Source organism: Heterodontus francisci, chromosome 1 (genome assembly GCF_036365525.1).
Source record: "Heterodontus francisci isolate sHetFra1 chromosome 1, sHetFra1.hap1, whole genome shotgun sequence".
Classification (NCBI taxonomy): Eukaryota; Metazoa; Chordata; class Chondrichthyes; order Heterodontiformes; family Heterodontidae; genus Heterodontus; species Heterodontus francisci.
In genome coordinates, this window is record NC_090371.1 from 75,405,928 (window position 1) to 75,427,429 (window position 21,502).

A 21,502-nucleotide genomic window follows, 5' to 3' on the forward strand; every position below is an offset into this window, starting at 1 on the left:
GTCTTTGGCTGTGGGAGGAAACCGGAGCACCCGACGGAAACCCACGTGGTCACAGGGAGAACTTGCAAACTCCGCACAGGCAGTACCCAGAACCGAACCCGGGTCACTGGAGCTGTGAGGCTGCGGTGCTAACCACTGCGCCACTGTGCCGCCTATAACGTAAAAGATCCCTCAGAAAATTTTTGGCAGAAGAGCAGAGAAGTTGTCCTGGTATCCTGCCTAATATTTTTTCCTCAATCAATGACTCAAAAACAGATCATCTGGTTAAAATCACATTGCCGTTTATGGGAGTTTGCTGTGTGCATGAAATTCCTATAGTGGGACATGTGGGGATCTGGAATCATGTATAAGTCAACATTTTTACTGGTCAGGTCTTTCCAAGGACGTGGTGCAGTTTTGTAAAACGTGCCATACGTGCCAGATTGTGGGAAAACCGCCACCTGCCATAAAACCGGCACCTCTAATTCCCATACCAGTTTTTGGGGAACCATTTTGAAGGGTGTTGGTAGACTGTGTAGGATCTTTACCGAAAACAGAAGTGGGATACCAATATATGCTCACTGTCATGGATATGGTTACTCGGTTCCCAGAGGCCATTCCCTTGAGAACAATTTCTGCTATGGTAGTGGTAGAGAAGTTAACCCAGTTCTTCACTGGATATGGATTACCGATTCAGATTCAGTCGCATCAAGGTTCCAATTTTATGCCTAAAATTTTTCAGGAAGTTATGGGTAATTTGGGTAAAACACAGTTAAAGCCTTCAGCATACCACCCACAGAGACAGCGAGCTTTAGAAAGGTACCATCAGACCCTCAGAACGATGATCAGGGCATACTGTCATGAATATCCCCATGATTGGGATAAAGGGCTAGAATTTCTTTTGTTTGCCACAAGGGATTTAATCCTTTTGAATTAGTTTACCGACATGAGATAAGAGGTCCTCTAAAACTAATTAAAGAAAGGTTTTTAGAGCAGAGGGATGAATCTTCTATGTTAAATTATGTATCCATGTTCTGGGAATGGCTCACGAGAACTTGCAAAGTGGCTCAGGAACACTTTAAAGCTTCCCAAACAACAATGAAGAAATGAGCAGGCAAGCATGCCAAGACCTGAACACTTAAACCAGGGCATGAGGTGTTAGTATTACTACCTTTACAGGGTGAACCATTGAAAGCAGGGTTCAATGGTCCATATAAAGTGGTCAATTGGTAAAGTGGTAAATTGATTATTTGATTGACACTCCAGATCGCCGGAAAAAGAACCAGCTGTATCATATCAATATGTTGAAACAGTATCACCAGGAAGAGGATAAGCAAGCACAGGTATGTCAGGTAGTCGGGACAGTGAAGGATGAAAGGGATAGTGAGGATGAGGCAGAAGGAGGCCTAGACAACTCTCAAATTGAACCTCCTACTATCTGGTTAGCTAACACTGAATTGCGAGGGACATTGGACACTATGCTTTTATATTTAAATTCAGAACAACGAGAAGACCTAACAAGGCTACTCACAGCATTTAAACGGGTCTGTAGGGATAAGCCAGGATATACAACCTTAGCCACATATGATGTGGATGTAGGGGAATCCTTTCCTACAAAATAGCAGCCTTATTGCTGAAGTCCAGAGAAATAGGCCCAGGTAAAAGCAGAAATCCAATACATGCTGGAAAACAACCTAATAGAACCCAGTCAAAGCAGCTGGAGTTCCCCAGTAGTATTAATGTCTAAACCTGACAGTTCAACTAGACTCTGTAAAGACTACAAAAGTTAATGCATTAACAAAGGCAGACTCCTACCCAATTCCTCACTTGGAAGATTGTATTGACAGAGTGGGCAGTGCCCCATTTCTTACAAAAGTAGATTTTTTAAAGGGAAACTGGCAGGTTCCTTTAACACCGCGAGCTAAAGAAATATCAGATTTTGTCACACTGGATGTCTGTTCCAGTGTTGAGTGATGCTATTCAGGCTAGGGGATGCCCCAGTCACTTTTCGGAGACTAGTGAACCAAATGGTAGCCAGTGTTCCTAACTGTGTGGTTTACCTTGATGATGTGCTGGTTTATAGTGACACTTGGAAGGACCACTTGGAACAACTAGGGAGCTATGTTTGGAAGGTTGCAGTGAGCTGATTTTGTGATAAACTTTATGGAAAAAATCAAAAACCAGAATGCCAGACTATTTCGATGGAGCTTACAATTACAGCTCTATCACTTAAAGATTATCCACATTGCGGGACAAAGTAATGTGATTGCAGATGCTTTATCTAGAAGCTAACTTTGCTTTGAGTTATCTAAGTGCAAAGGTGGTACAAAACAGAACTGTATTAGCTACAAGAAAAGAAGGAATGAGTATGAGTGTGAAAGTGTGTTTTAAAATTTTTCATCTTCTATTTTTTCCACACTTGGTAATGAAATGCATTTAAAAATGACATTTCATTCCTCCAAGGATGGAAGTGTTACGAAAGTGCCTCTGTTTTGTTAAATATATTTTTTGAGGATTAATTTTTGAAAGATTGAAGAAATGTTAAACTTTGGTGTTTACAAAGGGGTCATGTAAAGGCCACTTGACTTTGAAAAACAGTTCCTGGAAATGTTTTTGAAAAGGGGCACTGAGAGGTCTTGTGAGGAAGACAAGCCTTTCCTGGAAACCACCTAACTTCCAGCAACAACAACAAGCCTTTCTGGGAAACAACCTGACTTCCATCTCAATAAACAACAGAGAACTTTGGACACCTGGAGAAATTGTTTACAAAGAAGTGACAGGTCAAGATTGATGGAGATCAAAAGGTTGTCTCCTGTTGTCAGTTTCGCTTTTGAATTGTTTTGAGTTGGGGTTGAACTGTATAAAAAGGAAAGAAGAGAATTCCCAAGGAAGGAGGGAAGACCACAACCCAGCTCAGTTTCCCAGCACCTCTCTAAAAGACACTGAGAAGTTCACTGTGCCAACTCAACTTGTCTCCTGGCGTTGAAGAAAAGCCTGCTAAAGTAATTCTCAATGCTGCCTGAAAAGAATTGTTCTAAAAGATCCCAGTGACTCGTCTACGTGTACTCAGAGGCCAGACAGTATGCCAGTTTTGGAACACAACACATCTCATCTGCATCACTTGCAAGAATGAGCAAATATTCAGCCCAAGTGGGATTTTTTTGTCTGTAATAGAGCTCTAATAACAAAGATCCTTTTATTTTTCTGGTTAACGTGTGAGTGTGTGTGTGTGGAGCTAAGGTGAAAAGGGAACTTTAATATTTCAATCTGTGTGTTTATGCTTTACTTCACTTGTTTTAATTTTGTTGTTTATTAAAGAAACCTGGTTAGTGTGTTTTATTCTGGGATAAAAATAGAGTCTATGATTGAGTGTATCGGTACGTTGGAAAAAATTTAATATATGTTGCAACCCGTGGAAAAGTGAAACTAGAATAAACAGTGCACGTCTCCTGCCTCGGTCGTAACACTACACTTCAAAAGTACTTAATTGGCTGTAAGGTGCTTTGGGTTGTCCTGAGGTCATGAAAGATGCTATATAAATGCAAATCTTTCTTTCACTTATAGTTACTTTTGTATTGTTTGGTCTTGTGTTGCAGGTTTCAGAAACTGAGAAAGGCGATGACTGTGAGCATGTGGAAGTGCCTCTGTTGAATTGTCGAAGTCCAACACCAGGCACTAGTGTAATGAAATTCAGAAGCAGATCTCAAGGTAGGCAGTGTAATTATTGTGGTTGTCATTATCCTCGTAACCATGTTTTTCTTTCAGTCCATATATTCCACAACTGTTTTCCAAAAAGAAGTCAAATAGGGCCATATCTCAAATAAAATATCAGAGAAGCATAGAATATGAAGCAAATAAAATGCCAAACAGGTTCCTGTGGAGATTAAAATGTTCATTTGGAACCAATATATCAAGAATTGCTTCTGAGGTATTGGGTTAAAATTTTGCCCTTACCGCCTTGTCTAGGCAGAGAGCTGAAAGGAAAGTCTGGTGGGGAAGTTTGCATGTCCCTTACAGACCCCACCAGATTTTGTTCCCATTAATTTCAATGGAAAGAAAATCAGCTGTGTTCTGTTCCAGTGTGTGTGATCTCCCAGCCAGATTTTCCTTCCTGCACTCACCCAGCCGATACTTAACTCCTGCAGCAGTAAGGACAAAAACACACTTCAGCATGCTATAAACCAAATGCGATCCACCCTTGACTGACTTCAAGTAAGCTTGATTCTGAAGAAATTTAATCTGGAGGCAAGAGGCAATCCAAGTACACAAAATCTTACCTACTTTTCTTGTATGTTATAGCAAACTGTGTTATTGTTGATTTGAGCTGCCTACCCCTCCCCCCCCTCTACCCCCACCCCACATCTGCTGTGATACACTGCTCAGCTGCTCCACTCCCCCTCCATACACTGTCTGCCCTCTCAGAAAATAAAAGTTCCTACGGCCACAATTGGAAGAAGAGCAGGGACATTTCCCGAGTAACCTGGGACATTATTTGTCCCTGAACCAACATCATTAAAATAGATTATATGGCTATTATTACATTGCATGTTGTGGGAGCTTGCTGTGTGCAAATTGGCTGCTTTGTTTCCTATGTTACCACAAAGTACTTAATTGGCTATATACACTCTGGGGTGTTCTGAGGTTGGGAAAGATGCTATATAGATGCAAGTTCTTTCTTTATCTCAGCCAAATCTTCAGACATTTGTGATAGATGGGGGTAAAATCAGCTTGAGTTTACACTTGTCATCGCTATCTAGTGATACTTATGGCTAGTGTTTGTGTGTGGACATCGGTTGAAAACAGGAGCAGATTCTGTTGATGCCCTCCACTGTCAAATAGCCTGTCAAGGCTAACATATGAATGATGGCCATTTCAGTTAATGTACAAGATAGTACCCAGCAGAAAACTGCACCCAGTATAGGGTCTTTGTTAGAGATGAGGAAAAGAGAAATTTGGGAAAAAATACAGTTATGACCTTTGCTCGTATATCTCAAATTATATATGGAACTAAATGCTAAAAAGTTGCTTTTCCAATGTGTATGCATGCATTTCTTTAAAAGAAACTTGTTACAGATCTTCCTCCATACAAATAGTTGAGGATTACTTTTCTGGCTTAGAACTGGCATTGAAATATGTTGTTACGACCGACCACTCCAGTCAAAGCCCTGAATCAAAATGTACGATTCTGATTGTGGTGGGAGAAACGCACTGTTAATTCAATCCCGTCCCTCCACAGATTGCCTAATGTATAATTTTAAACTTTCCAAATTAAAGACCCAACCAAATTCTACCATCTATTAATCCCCGAATGAGGCTAACCAAACCAGGTGCCTTTAAATCGACAAATTAACTGTGTAATTAGAAAAACTAAATTCTTAAACACTACTAAGATATAAACAACATTTAAAATAAAAAAATTAGAGTCCTTGCAGATTTACGCTCCTGCCGGATGTGAAACAGTCCGAGGTTGCTTGAAGTCCTGACAGCCGTCTGATGGGGAAAAAGGGTTCTTCAACAGTAGAACAGTTCGTAGTCTAATCCAGAATTCAAAATTGTTGCTTTCCTTCTCCAGCAATGAATTTATACAATTAACAACTTGCAAACACTTTTAAAGACTCAATTTGGCTTTAGAATTTTTGAGGGATAAAAGATTGTCATAGTCTAACTTCCCTTCCTTCAGTTTAAATTATCAGAGACCTCTGTTTTGGCTTGACCTTTTAGAATTTTGAGAGAGAATAAAAAATAAACAGACTAAATTCTCTTCCTTCAGTTTAAATGGTCTGAGAGCACTCCTTTCAGGTGCTAACACACAGCTGTCTGTTTGTTTCTCTGTTAGCATAGGCTGTTTTTCCACTATAAGCCAGTTCAAAATTAAATTGTAACAAATGTATCTCTCAATGCTCAGTCCGAGTGGCTGTATCCAAGGCAACCAGGATACACCCTTTGAAGCTGGTTGGTTCCCTCTCTGTATGGTTGTGAACAAAGGCAACCAGAATGTACTTTCTCGGTAACTCCTGAGGCCTGCTTGTTTTTAAAGCAGTACTGATCCTTTGCTGTCTTAAAGACACACCATATATTTCCCAGAGATGAAAAAAAAGGCAGGATCATGACAATGTGTATAACTTTTAGCTTGGGATGAGCTTGTAGATGATGTCTAATTGCAGAAACCCTGGTGCTTATCTCAAATTCAGCTACAGACCAGAAGAGACTGATAATTGTAAAGAATGTTACCTTGATCTATTCTACAATGACACCTTGGTTCACATATTGCTGTGTTCTGGTTATTATATCTGCATTTTCCCAGGGCATACAATGGAAGAAATCTGACTTACATCTGTGAGTGCAATTGTCTCAAATTTCATTGTGATAAAATGTCACAACAGATTGGCTTTTGTATAAATTTATCATTTTATAATGTGTAATATTTATTTATTAACAGTAAAGAAAACCCTATGTGAGAAATATGTAAATTGAGCCATTTGTTCTGTTTTGTCAGCATCTGTTTCAGGAACAAGTGCAGAACGGTATTCATATTTATTTATTATTGGATTTATTCTTGAATGCTTCAATTTTTCCCAGTTAGAATTATTCGAGGTCCCAGGTTTGTTGTTCAGTCTAAAATGGTTCTTTGAAAGTTAAAAGAGATCCGAGACAGGCCAGCAGGGTTGGACTGGCAATACCTGAAATTGCAAACTGTGACGTAGCAATCTTTTAAGCTGCATTATTGCACTGTTGCTGTTTGCAGCTCTCTGATAACATGATGGCTGAGATACTGGGCTCATTTTCTAAATTCACGCTCCAAACATATAATCTTGCTTGTCAGGAGTGCATTGTGGGAATTCGGGCATACAACTCCGTGATCTTGCAGCCATAACTTAATGGCCAAAATTTTGTAGGGGCAAACCCAAATTCCTGACATGCACTCCTAGCGGGCAAAGTCTCAGTGAAAATGTGTACAATTAACTCTCTCATTCCCGTTTCTGCTTACTTTGACAGGTGGAGGGAGCCGTTTGGAATCTGTTGGCGAAGATGATGAGCTGATTGTGGAAAATGGTGAAGCAAGTTGCGACATGTCAGAAAAGCCAGCACGAGGAGGCCGCAAACATTCCCTTCCCCAGCAGCTTGATGCAGTCGGTACTAGACAGGTGTGTTCCCCGCTCTTTTCTGTGTCTAGCTGAGTCACCAGGTACGCTATGGCTCAGATGGTAACACTTTCTCTCGACCACTTAAACTTGAATCCATGAGTGACAACTTGGACAGAAAAGCAAATTACTCATTGATTCACAGAACATCACCAAAAATTTTCCATGTACAATAGGTGAATTTCTTTAATGCCTTTATCATCATTATTCAGGAATCTTTGAGGATAACAGGAAGGAATTTCCTTTTGAGGAGCTTTCTTGAGGTATTCTGCTGTGCTATCAGGATGTCTTTTGTGGGGTAAATAAATAAAACAGAAAGTGCTGGAAATACACAGCTGGTCTGGCAGCATCTGTGGAGAGAGAAACAGAGTTAACATTTCTGATGAAAGGTCACAGACCAGAAACGTTAACTCTGTTTCTCTCTTCACAGATGCTGCCAGACCTGCTGTGTATTTCCAGCACTTTCTGTTTTTATTTCAGATTTCCAGATTCCACAGTATTTTGCTTTTGGCCGGGATTTTTCCCTCAGCGGACAGGAGCTGTCCACCAATTGAAAAGTCAGTGGCGAACCCGCTTCCGCTTGGCCTGGGGATCCGACCCACATTTTGCGGTTCTCCGGCCTTTAATTATTCTGAGGCTGGACTTCTACCTGCATGAGGCAGGAAGTCCTGCTTAATAGAGTTGCCGGCCAATCAGTGGGCTGGCAGCTCTTGGTCCCAGCAGCACCCCTGGGAGCGGTGGCCACTGCCGGGACTGCAGCCCAGCTTAGCGAAGAAGACGTCGGGGAGATGAAGGTAAGTCTTTGTTGCCTCGTGGGGGTAATCGGTCGGGCCCCGGCGAGGCAAGGGTGGTCGTTTGGAGGGAGGCGGGGGGGGGGGGGGGTGGTACGCGTGTTGGGTGTTGGGGGTTGTTGGGGCACCGGGGGTGGCCCTCCGTTGCCGATCATGAGGGCCCCCTGGCCAGACCTTCAGAGAGCAGCCTGTTTTTGTCGGGCGGCTTCTCTCACGCCTGGGCCAGCTGACCAGCCACGGGTAAAATACCCGTGGTGGCGGGCAGAGGTCCTTAAGTGGCTGTTAAGTGACCAGTTAAGGGCCTTGATTGGCCTGGGGTGGGCGGGCCGCTTTCCGCTGCCACCGCCCTGCATTAAGTGGCGGTGTTGGCAGGGGCGGGTCGGGAAGGGCTACCCGAGCCTCCCACTCCATTTTACGACCACCCCCCCCCCCCCCGCCCCCCTCACCACCCTGCCACCAACTCGCTGTTTGGAGGGGGGGGCCTTAAAATTCCGGCCTTTGTCTTTTGTGGTGAATGGTTTGCTTAGCAATGTAATTTTCAATGTGACCAATTTCTGTTCTTCTGTTGGGTGAAACCATAATTTGACCCATTTCTGTTTTGTACATATTCTCCTTTTTCTCTCATCAAACCCACACCTCGGGCTGGGTTTTACCAAGCCCTCGACATTGTGGACCGTGGCGGGGGCGGGGGGGGGCTTGAAGTTGGGTCCTGAGGAGGCCCGCCATGGACCTCAACACCAGGAGGGCCCGGCCCAATCCTCCCGGCGGTGGCGAGGCTCCGTGGTGGCCCCCTTCCCCCTCCCACTGTTGGGTGAAGGGACCTCAATTAATATATTCAAATTAATAAATTTACATCGACTTATCTCCAATCTTGAGGGCTTGCCGTGATTTTCGGCGGGGCGGCCAGCACTCCCACACCTTCAATACCCCGTCCGTGGAAAGGCAGTGTGACACTGGGGAGGAGGAGATAAGATTTTCAGTGCATGGGGGTGGGGGAACGGGTTCAAATGCACGTAATGGGTGTATTGGATGGTGGGAAGGATTGAACTTCAAACTTTGTGCAGTTTGGGGGAGGGAAGGTCAGATTTAAAAGGTAAGTGTTTTGGAGGGGGAAAGGGCAAATAGTTAATGTAATTGTTATTGGGGAAAGGGGCATAAGAAATGTATTTATTTAATTTTGGGAGGTATGTGTTGAAAACTTTAAATTAGGCGGCAGGGCTGGCTGCCCTCTAAGAATGGTTCCATTGCCTGCACACAGGCAGCTGACGCCATTGCCCAGGACAAACAGCCCGCCCTCTCCGCGAGATTGGGGAGGGGGGCAGGCTGCCCCGGCTATTTAAATGAGCTGCCACGCTTGAGATTGCGGCGGCTCTTTGGCATCTTCCCGCACGACTAGCCGCCACTCTTAAAATCCAGCCCCTAATGTTTTGGCCTCAGTTGCTTGGGGTAGTCAGGCCTTGAGTCATGGGATCATACCTGTCTAGCTTAGGAAGTGAACACTCTCTTACAGTTTCTTTCCTTACCTGTAAAAACCCCTTGACAAACGTGTCCTTTGAGGTTGGATTTAAGGGTTAATTTTGTGGCTCATATTGGGAATTCTGTCCTGTAGACCAGCATGCCCTGCATGATCTTCCATTGATTAATTTTAATGGATAGAAAATCATATGGGGCATGCTAATCTCCATGCACAAATTGCTGATCTATGCTCCTATTGCATGTAGGTCTATGCCCGAAGTGCTCTTTTGTAACATTTACCCTTCCGGGTTGGGAGTCTAACATTCTAATATAACCTGTGCAGTATCTTGATAAAGTGAGTTATTAGTTTTCCAGAAATCCCAGTTATAGGCTGATGTAAGCTGATAGGTGAGATGTTGAGTCGTTAACATACCTTCATGTCCTTTGTGTATCATTTTCAGGAGTATCAAATAGTAAAAAAGTCAGCACGTTCCTTAAGCACAGTTCAAGTGGAATCACCATGGCGACTGGCCCATCCATCAATCATCTCTAACATTGTTCTAATGAAAGGACAAGGAAAGGTAAGCATGGACTCTTTCAAGGGCTACTTTGATGTCTCTATTTTTGCCCCTTGCAATTTATATGCTGTTTATTCTGCGTTGTTGGGCTGTGCTTAACACCAATGCCTGTGCAAGCAAAGTGAGTTGATTTATTCTAGTCCCAGGAAACTGATGAGGCAAATTATGATCCCTGGTGCTGAGGTCAGCTAATTCAGCCTAGACCAGGGATTGAATGTGGGTGCTTTCTCATCTGCACATCTCACTAAAACCATCAATGGTTTTTCATGTAAGAAGCTTTAGTCTAGAATTCCAGCAAAATCAACATGTTTTCCAAGAGATGGATGAAAAATTTGGAGAGTAAATTAACTTTTCCCATAGCGTTAATTCTGTAAGAAGTTAAGGAATAGCAGAAAGCCATTCAGCCCATCAAGTCTGTTCCCTGCACAGACTGTGTACAAGTTGTATCATAGATTCATGCACCTAAAGAAGGAAACTAACCACAGGTAAACCTCCAGGAAAATAGAAAATTGGGAGAACACAGGACTGTAAAAGACTGCAATCCATCTGGTGGTCTCAAGAAGAAGAAAAAAGCTATTGAAGTTACTCTTAGATCCCAAAACGTAATCTACCAAACCTCCAGAATATTAATTCAGCTTTACAACCAACAACTACAACCCGCAATGGATGCATTCCATAAGTAACTTATCTATGCTCCCAGCAGTACATGAACCATTGTGTTCCATAAAATAGTACTGGATTGAAGGTTTTAAGATGTAAGTTTGTAGTATAATGGTTGAAAGGGTTAATGTGAAAGAATACCTCCTACCATGATGATGTATGAGATCACATGTGAGAGAGACTTGAAGATAGATGCAGCATGGCATTAGAGGAGTCACACAGACTGCTGTGAAGTGTAAATAGTTATACTGTAATAATGATTAATATTTAACTACTCCAGACTAAAGAAACTCTCTAGTTAGACTAACCAAGGTGGCAGCATACTGAACAAACATATAAGAAAGGATGGACACAGATAAGGAAATCATTGGCAGAACTTCCAACTTCAGCAGTAGCATACAAATGACAGGAACGGCCTGAATACCCATTATCAACCATTGATGTCAATGGGACAGAAAGTCGGGCAAAGTATATAATGAACGACCGATCTGCTTCCACACGTTCTTCTTCCTTGTCTATCTTTATCTTAATAACCTTCAGTCCAGCACTCGAGTTGGAAATATTTCTGTTTCCTGAAGAAGTTAATTGAATACAACATTAACCATTCAGCTTGATCTGCACTCTAAGACTGCAATATTCTTGAGGTAAAAAGCATTTCTTCTAATCTTGCCAATCTTATATGTGTGTTCAGTACTTCTGAAATCCCAGTGCCAGCTAAATAACCTACCTCCATTCACAACTACCCAGATTTCTCATTAGTTTTAAAGAATTGAGCCGTAATCTCTATTAATTTGTCTGTCTGGTGGCCATGAGGCAGATAAGATAACTCTTCCCAGATTACTGCTGTGTTACTCTTGAGCAGACTGGTAGGAGACATAAGTTCTCAAACTACAAGAGTTTGCAATAGTACTGGTACAAATAGTTGTATGGCAAAGTTTATGATTTCTTTCCCCTGATGTAGCTTTAGCAGCACATATCAACATAAGAGCATATGAATATTTAGCACCAGGATAGGTAAAGCAAATTAAAATATAGCTTGATACATATGGATGGGACAAAAGGAAATTCTAGGAATCCAAAATAAAAACAAAAAATGCTGGAAATCTATAACTGGCAAGTCAGCACCTGAAAGAGAAAAACAGCCTTCTGAGGAAGAGTTAAACCAGAAATGTTAATTGAGCTGCTGTGTATTTGCAACATTTCCTTTTTCATTTTTGAAATGTGTGTAATTTAGTCTTTAACAGTTGTCAGTGTTTCCAGTGGCAGGGGTTATCTTCAAGATTTTGGAAACCTCTTGATTTCTCCTTTCCTTTCTTCATCTTTTCAACCTTGGTGGTGTCCTAAAATACAAGTTTGGACTGTCCACTTTAGTTTCTTAATTATTTCTTTTTAAAACTTTGTTAATTAAAAATGTTACCTCCCTGAGCGTATTCTACCCAGGCAGATGAAAGGAATTGCTGAAGATTTTCTGAGGGAACTTAAAAAGTTTAACCAGAATAAGTGTTAAACTTGTGGCAAAACTTAATTATTTCATTTTAACTGTATTTTCCAGGGTCTTGGTTTCAGCATAGTTGGTGGCCAGGATTCTGCCCGAGGACGGATGGGAATATTTGTTAAAACTATTTTTCCAAATGGAGCAGCTGCTGCTGATGGGAGACTGAAGGAAGGTCTGAATTCTGATTCTTTGAGCCCCACTCATTATCTTAATTTTAATAGATAAGAACAATTTTACAAGGACCAGTTGTCATTAATTATTTTAAATTTCAACAAGTACAATCAAGTTCCCAAGTTTAATTGATCTTGCCATTACTGGGTTTGATCCAGAGTTTCAAATTCCATTTACCATTGGATTAGACCAATATCAGATGTCTGTCTTTCTGCCAACACTGAAACTGTTGTGTCTATTTTACGAATGTGGCTGTGAATGTACAGTAACATTTTACTTTCTGTTTTATTTATGATTTCATCAGCCTGGTCAAAGAAGGTAGGAAGACAGTCAGCATTTAAGAGAATGAAAATAATCCAGGTTGAGGAGGCCTTCTTTTCGGTTCATAAGAGTTAGTCAAGAAGGCAAATTGTTAATTGCTTAAAGATTCATTAATAATAAATATCTCTGAAGTAAAATCATTAATGGGCTCACAGAGTTTGACTTTAGTAACTTTTCTGCTGTTTCAACCTTAGAACCTATGTCGGTTGCAAATATGGCCCTATAAACAGCCTGTATCTCCGGCCAAAGGCTGGGGAAGGGCCTCTGGTCAATTTAGATTTTTGAGGCTTTTTCAGATAGTTTACGAAATGCACATCAGGTTTGTGACTTAAACACAGTGAAAGAAAATAACTTTCACCAAGGGAAGTGGGGGGTAAAAAAGAGCCTGAGGTATCGCAACATTAAAAACATATTTTATGGCTTGCAACCAAATCTTCAGTAGTTGATACCGCAGAGAAGATATTAAGCCAAGTCTGATGGCCCTATTATTTTTACAGTGTCTTTCAAAGATCAACTTTAAAATAATTCAAGATTTGGCTCTCCCTTGTGCTGCAGTGACTTGTTCAATATAGCTTATTATTTTTGGCTCATTTAGAGAACCTAATAAAACAGACAACTAGCCATTTTGTAAATTATATTTACACCTCTCAGGTGTTGCAACTGAATATGAAACCACGTGATATGCTTTGCAGACTCACAACATCTTAAGAATCACCCTTTTCAGAGATGACACTATCTGTGTCAGAGAAAGCCCTGGCTAATTACAATAAGCAATTTACTTAGGGAAAAATAACATGAAAAGCTGATTTTGATATCAACCTATAGCCCAGTAAGCCATTTTATTATGGTTGGATCTTAAATGAACAGGGGCGGTGTTTATGTAAAGTCTCACAGCATGTATAAATCTGGATTTTCTCTGCAGTATAATTACAGTGAATATTCAAGTCAAAAATGTGAATTTTATTTTCTTTTCTCTCAAAACCTACTTACTTTTTGAACTTGGCTTTATTATCATATTAATGGAATTTCATTTTTTGGACATTTCTCAGCTGTCTCCCTGAATATTATATGTGTAGTCAGATAGATAGAGCTGTAGCAGTAATAAGTTCCACGTAACTGCTATCACTAAAAACTTTCTGCACTTCATTATTTCTAAGGTGGAGTTCCTTTAATCAACTGCTTGATTGATTCTATAAATTAGTGAGCAAACCCATTTGAACTTGAGAGATGGTGACAGCATCAGCGGCTTATTAATAATTACCACAAAAATTGCAATTCATTTTTCCATGGCATCAGTTAACTTTATTGCACAGAGTGAAGCCCACTAACTTCCCAAGGAGTAGTGCATATCACTTTCAGAGTATGAACAGATACAGAATGTGAAGATAGTACAACTTAGCAACAAGGTTTGTTTTCCAATGCGTTTCAATTACAGTAAAAGCTAGTGCCAAAAAGAAAATAATTGAAATTAGTTTATCTTGAATACAGTTATTATCAAAGTACTAACTTTGTTCCTGTAAGGGGAGGGATTAACTCACGATCCCTAAGTGGCTTAAAAGATTTGTGGACTATGTGGTGTACAAGCCAGACTGGCTCCAGGTTTGATTGATGGTCTGTGCTTAGATGATCTCAACCTGGGCAGCAGTTAGGGCATGACAATTAGTCTCACGGAAGGCAGCAGCACAGGTAGATAAGGTGGTTAGGAAGGCATATGGGATACTTGCCTTTATTAGCCGAGGCATAGAATAAAGGAGCTGGGAGGTTATGATGGAGCTGTATAAAACGCTAGTTAGGCCACAGCTGGAGTACTGTGTACAGTTCTGGTCGCCACAATATAGGAAGGATGTGAATGCACTGGAGAGGGTGCAGAGGAGATTCACCAGGGTGTTACCTTGACTGGAGCATTTCAACTTTGAAGAGAGACTGGATAGGCTAGGGTTGTTTTCCTTAGAGCAGAGAAGGCTGAGGGGGGACCTGGTTGAGGTGGACAAGATTATGAGGGGCATAGATAGGGTAGATAGGAAGAAACCTTTTCCCTTAGTGGATGTGTCACTAACCAGGGGGCACAGATTTAAGGTAAGGGGCAGGAGGTTTAGAGGGGATTTGAGGAACATTTTTTCACCCAGAGGGTGGTTGGAATCTGGAACACACTGCCTGAAGGGATGATAGAGGCAGGAACCCTCACAACATTTAAGAAGTATTTAGATGAGCACTTGAAACGCCATAGCATACAAGGCTACGGGCCAAGTGATGTAAAATGGGATTAGAATAGATAGGTGCTTGATGGCCGGCACGGACACGATTGGCCAAAGGGCCTGTTTCTGTGCTGTATAACTCTATGACTCGGGAAGGAGAAGATCTGATGCAGTTCCTGTTCCTGGTCACAGTCCAATGACTCCTGCAGGAGAGCTTACATGTATAGACGTTGATTGAGGATAGGATTGGATTTCGCTATAGTGGCCAGCTCTAATGAAATAACCAGCCAACGTTCAGACATATAGAAAGACGAGGTACTGAACAGTGACCAGGAAGAGTTGCTGCCTTCAGCAGAGGAGGGCATAAAATTGAAAGAGGGAGGGGAATTACAGCTGCTACTGCAGTAAAATAAATGTGAAAATTTGATGCTGTCTTGGTAGAGTGAGGTGTACTGATTGGTAGGAGTCAGAAGAGACATAATAGGTTTAGAAGAGCTGTAGAAGGCCAATGAAATTATATGAAATTGAAACAAAATTAAAACGCAACACTAATATTCAGGACTCATTTGGTGATCCCTAGATGACGTAAACACAAATAGACTAAATACTTGAAAACAGCAGCAGCTGGATGTCTTATGGTATTCAATATGAACATAAGTGGTACAAGAGACAATCAGATAATGTGAGACTGGAGCCAGGTGGGCAAGTTCTCTTCCCTGAAGGATATTAGTGAACCAGTTGGGGCTTTTGACAATCTGGCAACTCTCATGGTCATAAATTATCAGCTTTTCTGAATTTATTTTCACAACCTGCCAGATGGCATTTGAATTCACAAATTTCTAGTTCAGGGCTATGACCTGTATTTAATCCTTTCTGTGCCTTTATTCAAATCAATTATATAAATGGGAAACAGAGGTACCTGGGACAGCCCATGGCCAAATCCCATCAATCTAAAAATGTTAGTTTATCCTTCCCTTAACTTTCTGTCCCATAAGATTATTCTATGTGATGTTCGTCACAAAATTCAGGAGTTGAATATGCTCTTCCGTTTGCAAATCCAGGCTGGCTGTCCCTGATGAAACCCCACCTTTCTCATTGTACACAATTTCATCTATATTATGGATCAGAAGGTAGATTTTAAAAATATGCAGTCCTGCTGCATGGCTAGAGGTCTTGGGAGCGTATTGGCCTGGAAACTGAGGCTCTTGCAGGATTTTCTGTTCATAGTTAAAATGGGGGGCGGGGGGAACCCTGTAGAATCCATCAGCATCTACATCCAAGTTCCTGATATGCACTCCTGGGGCCTGAATTTAATGGTCGCAGTGGTGGCCCCGTCCACTGGGCGGAAAGACAGTGGCAGCCCTGCTGCAGCTACTTTCAGAAGCCCTGACGGGATTAAATGTCATTCAGGCAGTTAGCTGCCTGTCGTCAGGGTTCCTATATCTTTAAGAGTGAAGATCCCACCTCCAAGAGCTGCCAGCCAATCAGAGGGCCAGGAGCGGTGACCGCTGCTGAGACTGCAGCTGGCCCCGGAGCAGCAGCCATGAAGAAGGCCCCAGAAGATAGGTGAGTGGGGTGAGCATGCCGGGGCCAATCAGGCAGGCCCAGCGAGGGGTGGGGTGAGATTTGGGTGTGGGGGGGGCGGCTCTTTCAACAAGGGCTGCCCTTGCCACAGAGGGGGCCCTCCATGGGCCACAGGGTGCCCAATCAGGAGGGCCCCTCTCCCCAAGCCCACAGGGAGCCTGCCTGGGTATACCTTAAGTGGCTGGTAGAATAGCAGCAGCGGTGGAATGAGGCCCTTAAGAGGTCATTAATTGGCCACTTAAGGGCCTCAATTAGCCTCCCACCAGGAAGGCTGTTCTTCGCTATCCCCACCCTGACTTTGATCGAGGGGAGTTGGGAAGGCAATGGGCTCTCCACCTCGCACCTTCCCACTTGATTATACAGCTCCACCGCCTCCCATCCCTCTCCCAGGGGTGGTGGGGGGGAGGGAATTAAATTCCACCCCTGAATGTAGAGTTCCACTTTTGGAGCACAAGTTACTAAATCCGTTCTTTGGAGATTTACCCAGACCTGAGGTAAGGCTAATTGATGTATGATTTCCAGATTAATCTCTTTCTTGAACAGGGATATAACCCTCCAGTTCTTTGGCACAATTCTCATTTCAGCAAGTTTTATGGTATTAGGTAGCAACTTTGTTTTTGTGTGAAGGAACTGAACAGAAAGTACAGAACCATGCAGCTTTAAATTGTTCATGTAGTTTAATGTATTTTTACGCTGTTTTTAACTTTCAGTCAGTGGCCCCTGACTGCTTTCTGTCCCTTCTCAATTCCCAGGGATTTTAGTGGTTGACAGTTCTACAGGATTGTAGTGGATGGCAGTTCCCAGGGATTGCAGTGGATGGAAGTTCTCCGGAATTGTAATTCCTTGAGACTTTAGTGGATGGTAGTTTGCTGGGATTGCAGTAGATGGCAGTTCCATGGAATTTTAGTGGATGGCAGGTCCCAGGGATTGTAGTGGATGGCAGTTCACTGGGATTGTAGTGGATGGCAGTTCACTGGGATTGTAGTGGATGGCAGTTCTCCGGAATTGTCATTCCCTGAGATTTTAGTGGATGGTAGTTTGCTGGGATTGCAGTAGATGGCAGTTCCATGGAATTTTAGTGGATGGCAGTTCACTGGGATTGTAGTGGATGGCAGTTCACTGGGATTGTAGTGGATTGCAGTTCTCTGGAATTGTAATTCCCTGAGATTTTAGTGGATGGCCTTCTTTGGCCTCCTTGTCTCGAGAGACAATGGGTAAGCGCCTGGAGGTGGTCAGTGGTTTGTGGAGCAGCGCCTGGAGTGACTATAAAGGCCAATTCTAGCGTGACAGACTCTTCCACAGGTGCTGCAGATAAAATTGGTTGTCAGGGCTGTTACACAGTTGGCTCTCTCCTTGCGCTTCTGTCTTTTTTCCTGCCAACTGCTAAGTCTCTTCGACTCGACACGCTTTAGCCCCGCCTTTATGGTTGCCCGCCAGCTCTGGCGATCGCTGGCAACTGACTCCTATGACTTGTGATCAATGTCACAGGACTTCATGTCGCGTTTGCAGACGTCTTTAAAGCGGAGCCATGGATGGCCGGTGGGTCTGGTACCAGTGACGAGCTCGCTGTACAATGTGTCCTTGGGGATCCTGCCATCTTCCATGCGGCTCACATGGCCAAGCCATCTCAGGCGCCGCTGGCTTAGTAGGGTGTATAAGCTGGGGATGTTGGCAGCCTCGAGGACTTCTGTATTGGAGATACGGTCCTGCCACCTGATGCCAAGGATTCTCTGGAGGCAGCGAAGATGGAATGAATTGAGACGTCGCTCTTGGCTGGCGTATGTTGTCCAGGCCTCGCTGCCGTAAGGTTCTGAGGACACTGGCTTGATACACTTGGACTTTTGTGTTCTGTGTCAGTGTGCCATTTTCCCACACTCTCTTGGCCAGTCTGTACATAGCAGAGGAAGCCTTTCCCATGCGCTTGTTGATTTCTGCATCTAGAGACAGGTTACTGGTGATAGTTGAGCCTAGGTAGGTGAACTCTTGAACCACTTCCAGAGTGTGATCACCGATATTGATAGATGGGGCATTTCTGACGTCCTGTCCCATGATGTTCGTTTTCTTGAGGCTGATGGTTAGGCCAAATTCATTGCAGGCAGCTGCAAACCTGTCGATGAGTCTCTGCAGACACTCTTCAGTGTGAGATGTTAATGCAGCATCGTCAGCAAAGAGGAGTTCCCTGATCAGGACTTTTCGTACTTTGGTCTTCGCTCTTAGACGGGCAAGGTTGAACAACCTGCTGGGATTGCAGTAGATGGCAGTTCCATGGAATTTTAGTGGATGGCAGTTTCCAGGGATTGTAGTGGATGGCAGGTCCCAGGGATTGTAGTGGATGGCAGGTCCCAGGGATTGTAGTGGATCCATTCAAAATTGGTTTACCTGTACATTTCATAACACTTGCGCTTCATTTACAACTAAAGCCAAAGGATGAACATTGTCCAAATCTTGTTTCCTAACTGGTTGTACTGGTGGTGAAGTGCTTTTAACACTTTGTCATTGTTTATTCACTTTTCTTCAATTATTGTGATTTGATTTTGCTTTTTTCAAAACCGCAGTTTAAATTAATAATGATGCTAATGTAAACATTTAATAAATCAGAGATGGTGTCCTTTTAAATGGATGTAAATGCTTCTAAGTATTAATAGACCTGTACTGTACTCAACAGGAGATGAAATTCTGGAAGTTAATGGGGAATCACTGCAGGGACTAACCCATCAGCAGGCCATCCAGATCTTCAAGGTAATTTGTCCTGTACAACACAGTGATTTCTTTTAAGTCATTTCCAAGGAAATTGGTGCTAGGCTTGTTTCTTGCTGCATTTTGAGCTGAACCCCATCTGATTTATCCACAGGTTTGTATGCACAGCAGAAAAAAAAAGAAACAGGACAGTTTTTTTCCAAGTAGGCTGTCCAGAAGTTTGTAAAATATAGGGCAGAATTTTCAAAGAGGCCAGACCGGAGGCAGGAGGACCATAAAATTGGCATCAGAGAGCGGCGTACTGGTTTGCCAGCATCTTCCCACCTCCGGTCCACTTTGTAGAGTCAGGTTCGAGGTTGGGGTGGTGGTGGTGACCTCTATCCACCTGCAAGTGGCAGGTATCCTATGAAGGCAAGAGAGGCGGCCTTGCAGCTGCAGACCAAGGGGACTAGCGTCATTTTAACCCCCGCCCCACAGCTGACTCACTGAGACGGCCACAGCTGCAGCAGAGGCTTCCCCGTACTGGGGTTCCCCTGCACAGTGCCAATCATGCAGTGTGCCCACTTTTTGTTTTGAAAAATGATGACGTGCTTAGTGGGCACTGCCATATTGAGGTGCCCCCTCTCTCCTGCCCACATTGGCAGCACCCACCTCAAACTGTGGGGGTGCCCCTCTCTGGGCTGAATCTTCTGTGCCCATCGCTGATGTCGGCAGCGGGCGAAAGAACGGATGTCATGGCACTGCCATAATCTTCCATGCAGCAGCTTATTTAAATAGCTGGGGTGGACCGCCCCTCCCCCCCCCCCCCCCCCCCCCCGCTGATCACGTGGAGGGGACGGGCTGTCCGTCCCCTGCAATGGTGTCAGCTGCCTGTGCGCAGGTGCTGACGCCATTTTTAAAGGGCTTTGAGCCCTAGAACGAAATTTAGATATTTAAAGAACAGGCAAATAAAAAAGACATTTCTTCTGCCCCTCTCCCACCCTCCCAATAACAAATTAATTAATTATTTGCCCTTTGCTCCCCCAAAACACTTACCTCGTCCACCTGACCTTCGCCCCCAAAAACTGAATAAACTTTAAACCATAACCCTTCCCACCATCCCCCACACCGATGATGCAACTTTGACCCCGTTACCCCCCTCCCTCCTGCACTGAGAAACCTACCTCTTCCCCACTCCCCACCAGTGTGGCACCTCGTTTCCCCAGATGGGAATCCAAAGGAGTGGGAGTGCCGGCCACCAGGCCGAAGATCAGAGCAGGAACTCAGGCGGCGACCTAAGTATCATTAATGCATTCATTTTAATTTATTTAAATATGCAAAAGGGGGTCACATTGCTGAGCGGCAGTGGGGGGCTGCCACGAGGCCTCGCCACCACCGGTAATATTGGGCCGGCCCTCTCCTGCAGGCATCTTCAGGCCACCCCACCACGGACCCCAATGCCTGGGAGAGAACAAAATCGAGCCCTCTCAGTGGTGGAGGCCTCCTATTGGCCCTCCAGCATCAGAAGCCTGCCTGCCATCCTTAATTGGAAGGCAAGTGCACCCTCTGGCCACTTGAAAATCACATTGCATGTCAGACTCGGTGCGGTATGGGTTCAGGACCCCATGCTCCCGATGTCAGGGTCCTGACCCCAAAACAAAAATTCAGCCCGTAAACTAAGTACCAAAGGATAGATTTTATAAATTTGCAGCCCACGCAGAATATTATGCACTAACAGCACGTACATAATATGAATTTGGTTGTAGAGGTCAATGACTGCATAGAATTTTACATCCATAGTGGACAGATTATCCTTAGGGCCTGCAAACCTCTGTGTTAGATTTCCCTACATAAGCTCCTAACATGCAGGAGTATCAATTCCTATGTTCTATTTTCTGGTGTTCAGTTATCATTTTTAAATGTCCAGTGTAATAACTGAGTTAAATCATTAATTGATACACTTCGTGAATTATTAAAACTCAGAAGGGCAATTTTACAAATTCCTGCTCCAGGCTAAGAGCCTCACATGCTGGCAGTGCATATCATGAACCCACAGTTACACTCCCCATGATCTAAAATGTAATGCGAAGGATGTTTGCAGAGGAGGCCAGGTACCAGCAGCTTGTATTCAACTATTGTCTTAAGAGTGTCAGCAGTTCTAGGAAGTTCTGTTCTCCTTGTGCCAGAGTCTTTTTTTTAAGCTTTCAGTTCATGCATTATGACCTTGAAAAATTCCCTAATTTTTGCCAAATTACAGCATGTAATTTTATTATTCACGCTGACCAGCAGTACTTTGTGTCTTATAGACTTACCTGGGTCATCTACCTGCTGACTGGTACTACTGAGTAGTCTGTCGGCAGCTCCCTTGAGGTGAGCTGACATCTTTCAAATCTGTTCCCAGGTCATGTACCTATTGCACACAGCAATGAACTTGGCCAAAACCTCCTATTATCTG

General features: G+C 43.3%; 1 protein-coding gene across 10 annotated transcripts in view; it reads left to right on the forward strand.

Annotated features, from left to right (window-relative positions):
• pdzd2 (PDZ domain containing 2) overlaps window positions 1–21,502 on the forward strand; it is a 632,977-nt gene that overhangs the window by 475,845 nt on the left and 135,630 nt on the right. For all 10 annotated transcript variants that reach the window (XM_068032021.1, XM_068032011.1, XM_068032069.1 and 7 more), the window contains 5 exons: window positions 3,576–3,687; window positions 6,976–7,124; window positions 9,829–9,948; window positions 12,158–12,272; window positions 19,037–19,110. In XM_068032021.1, the coding sequence (XP_067888122.1) occupies window positions 3,576–3,687; window positions 6,976–7,124; window positions 9,829–9,948; window positions 12,158–12,272; window positions 19,037–19,110 (570 nt within the window). The remainder of the gene's footprint in view (window positions 1–3,575; window positions 3,688–6,975; window positions 7,125–9,828; window positions 9,949–12,157; window positions 12,273–19,036; window positions 19,111–21,502) is intronic.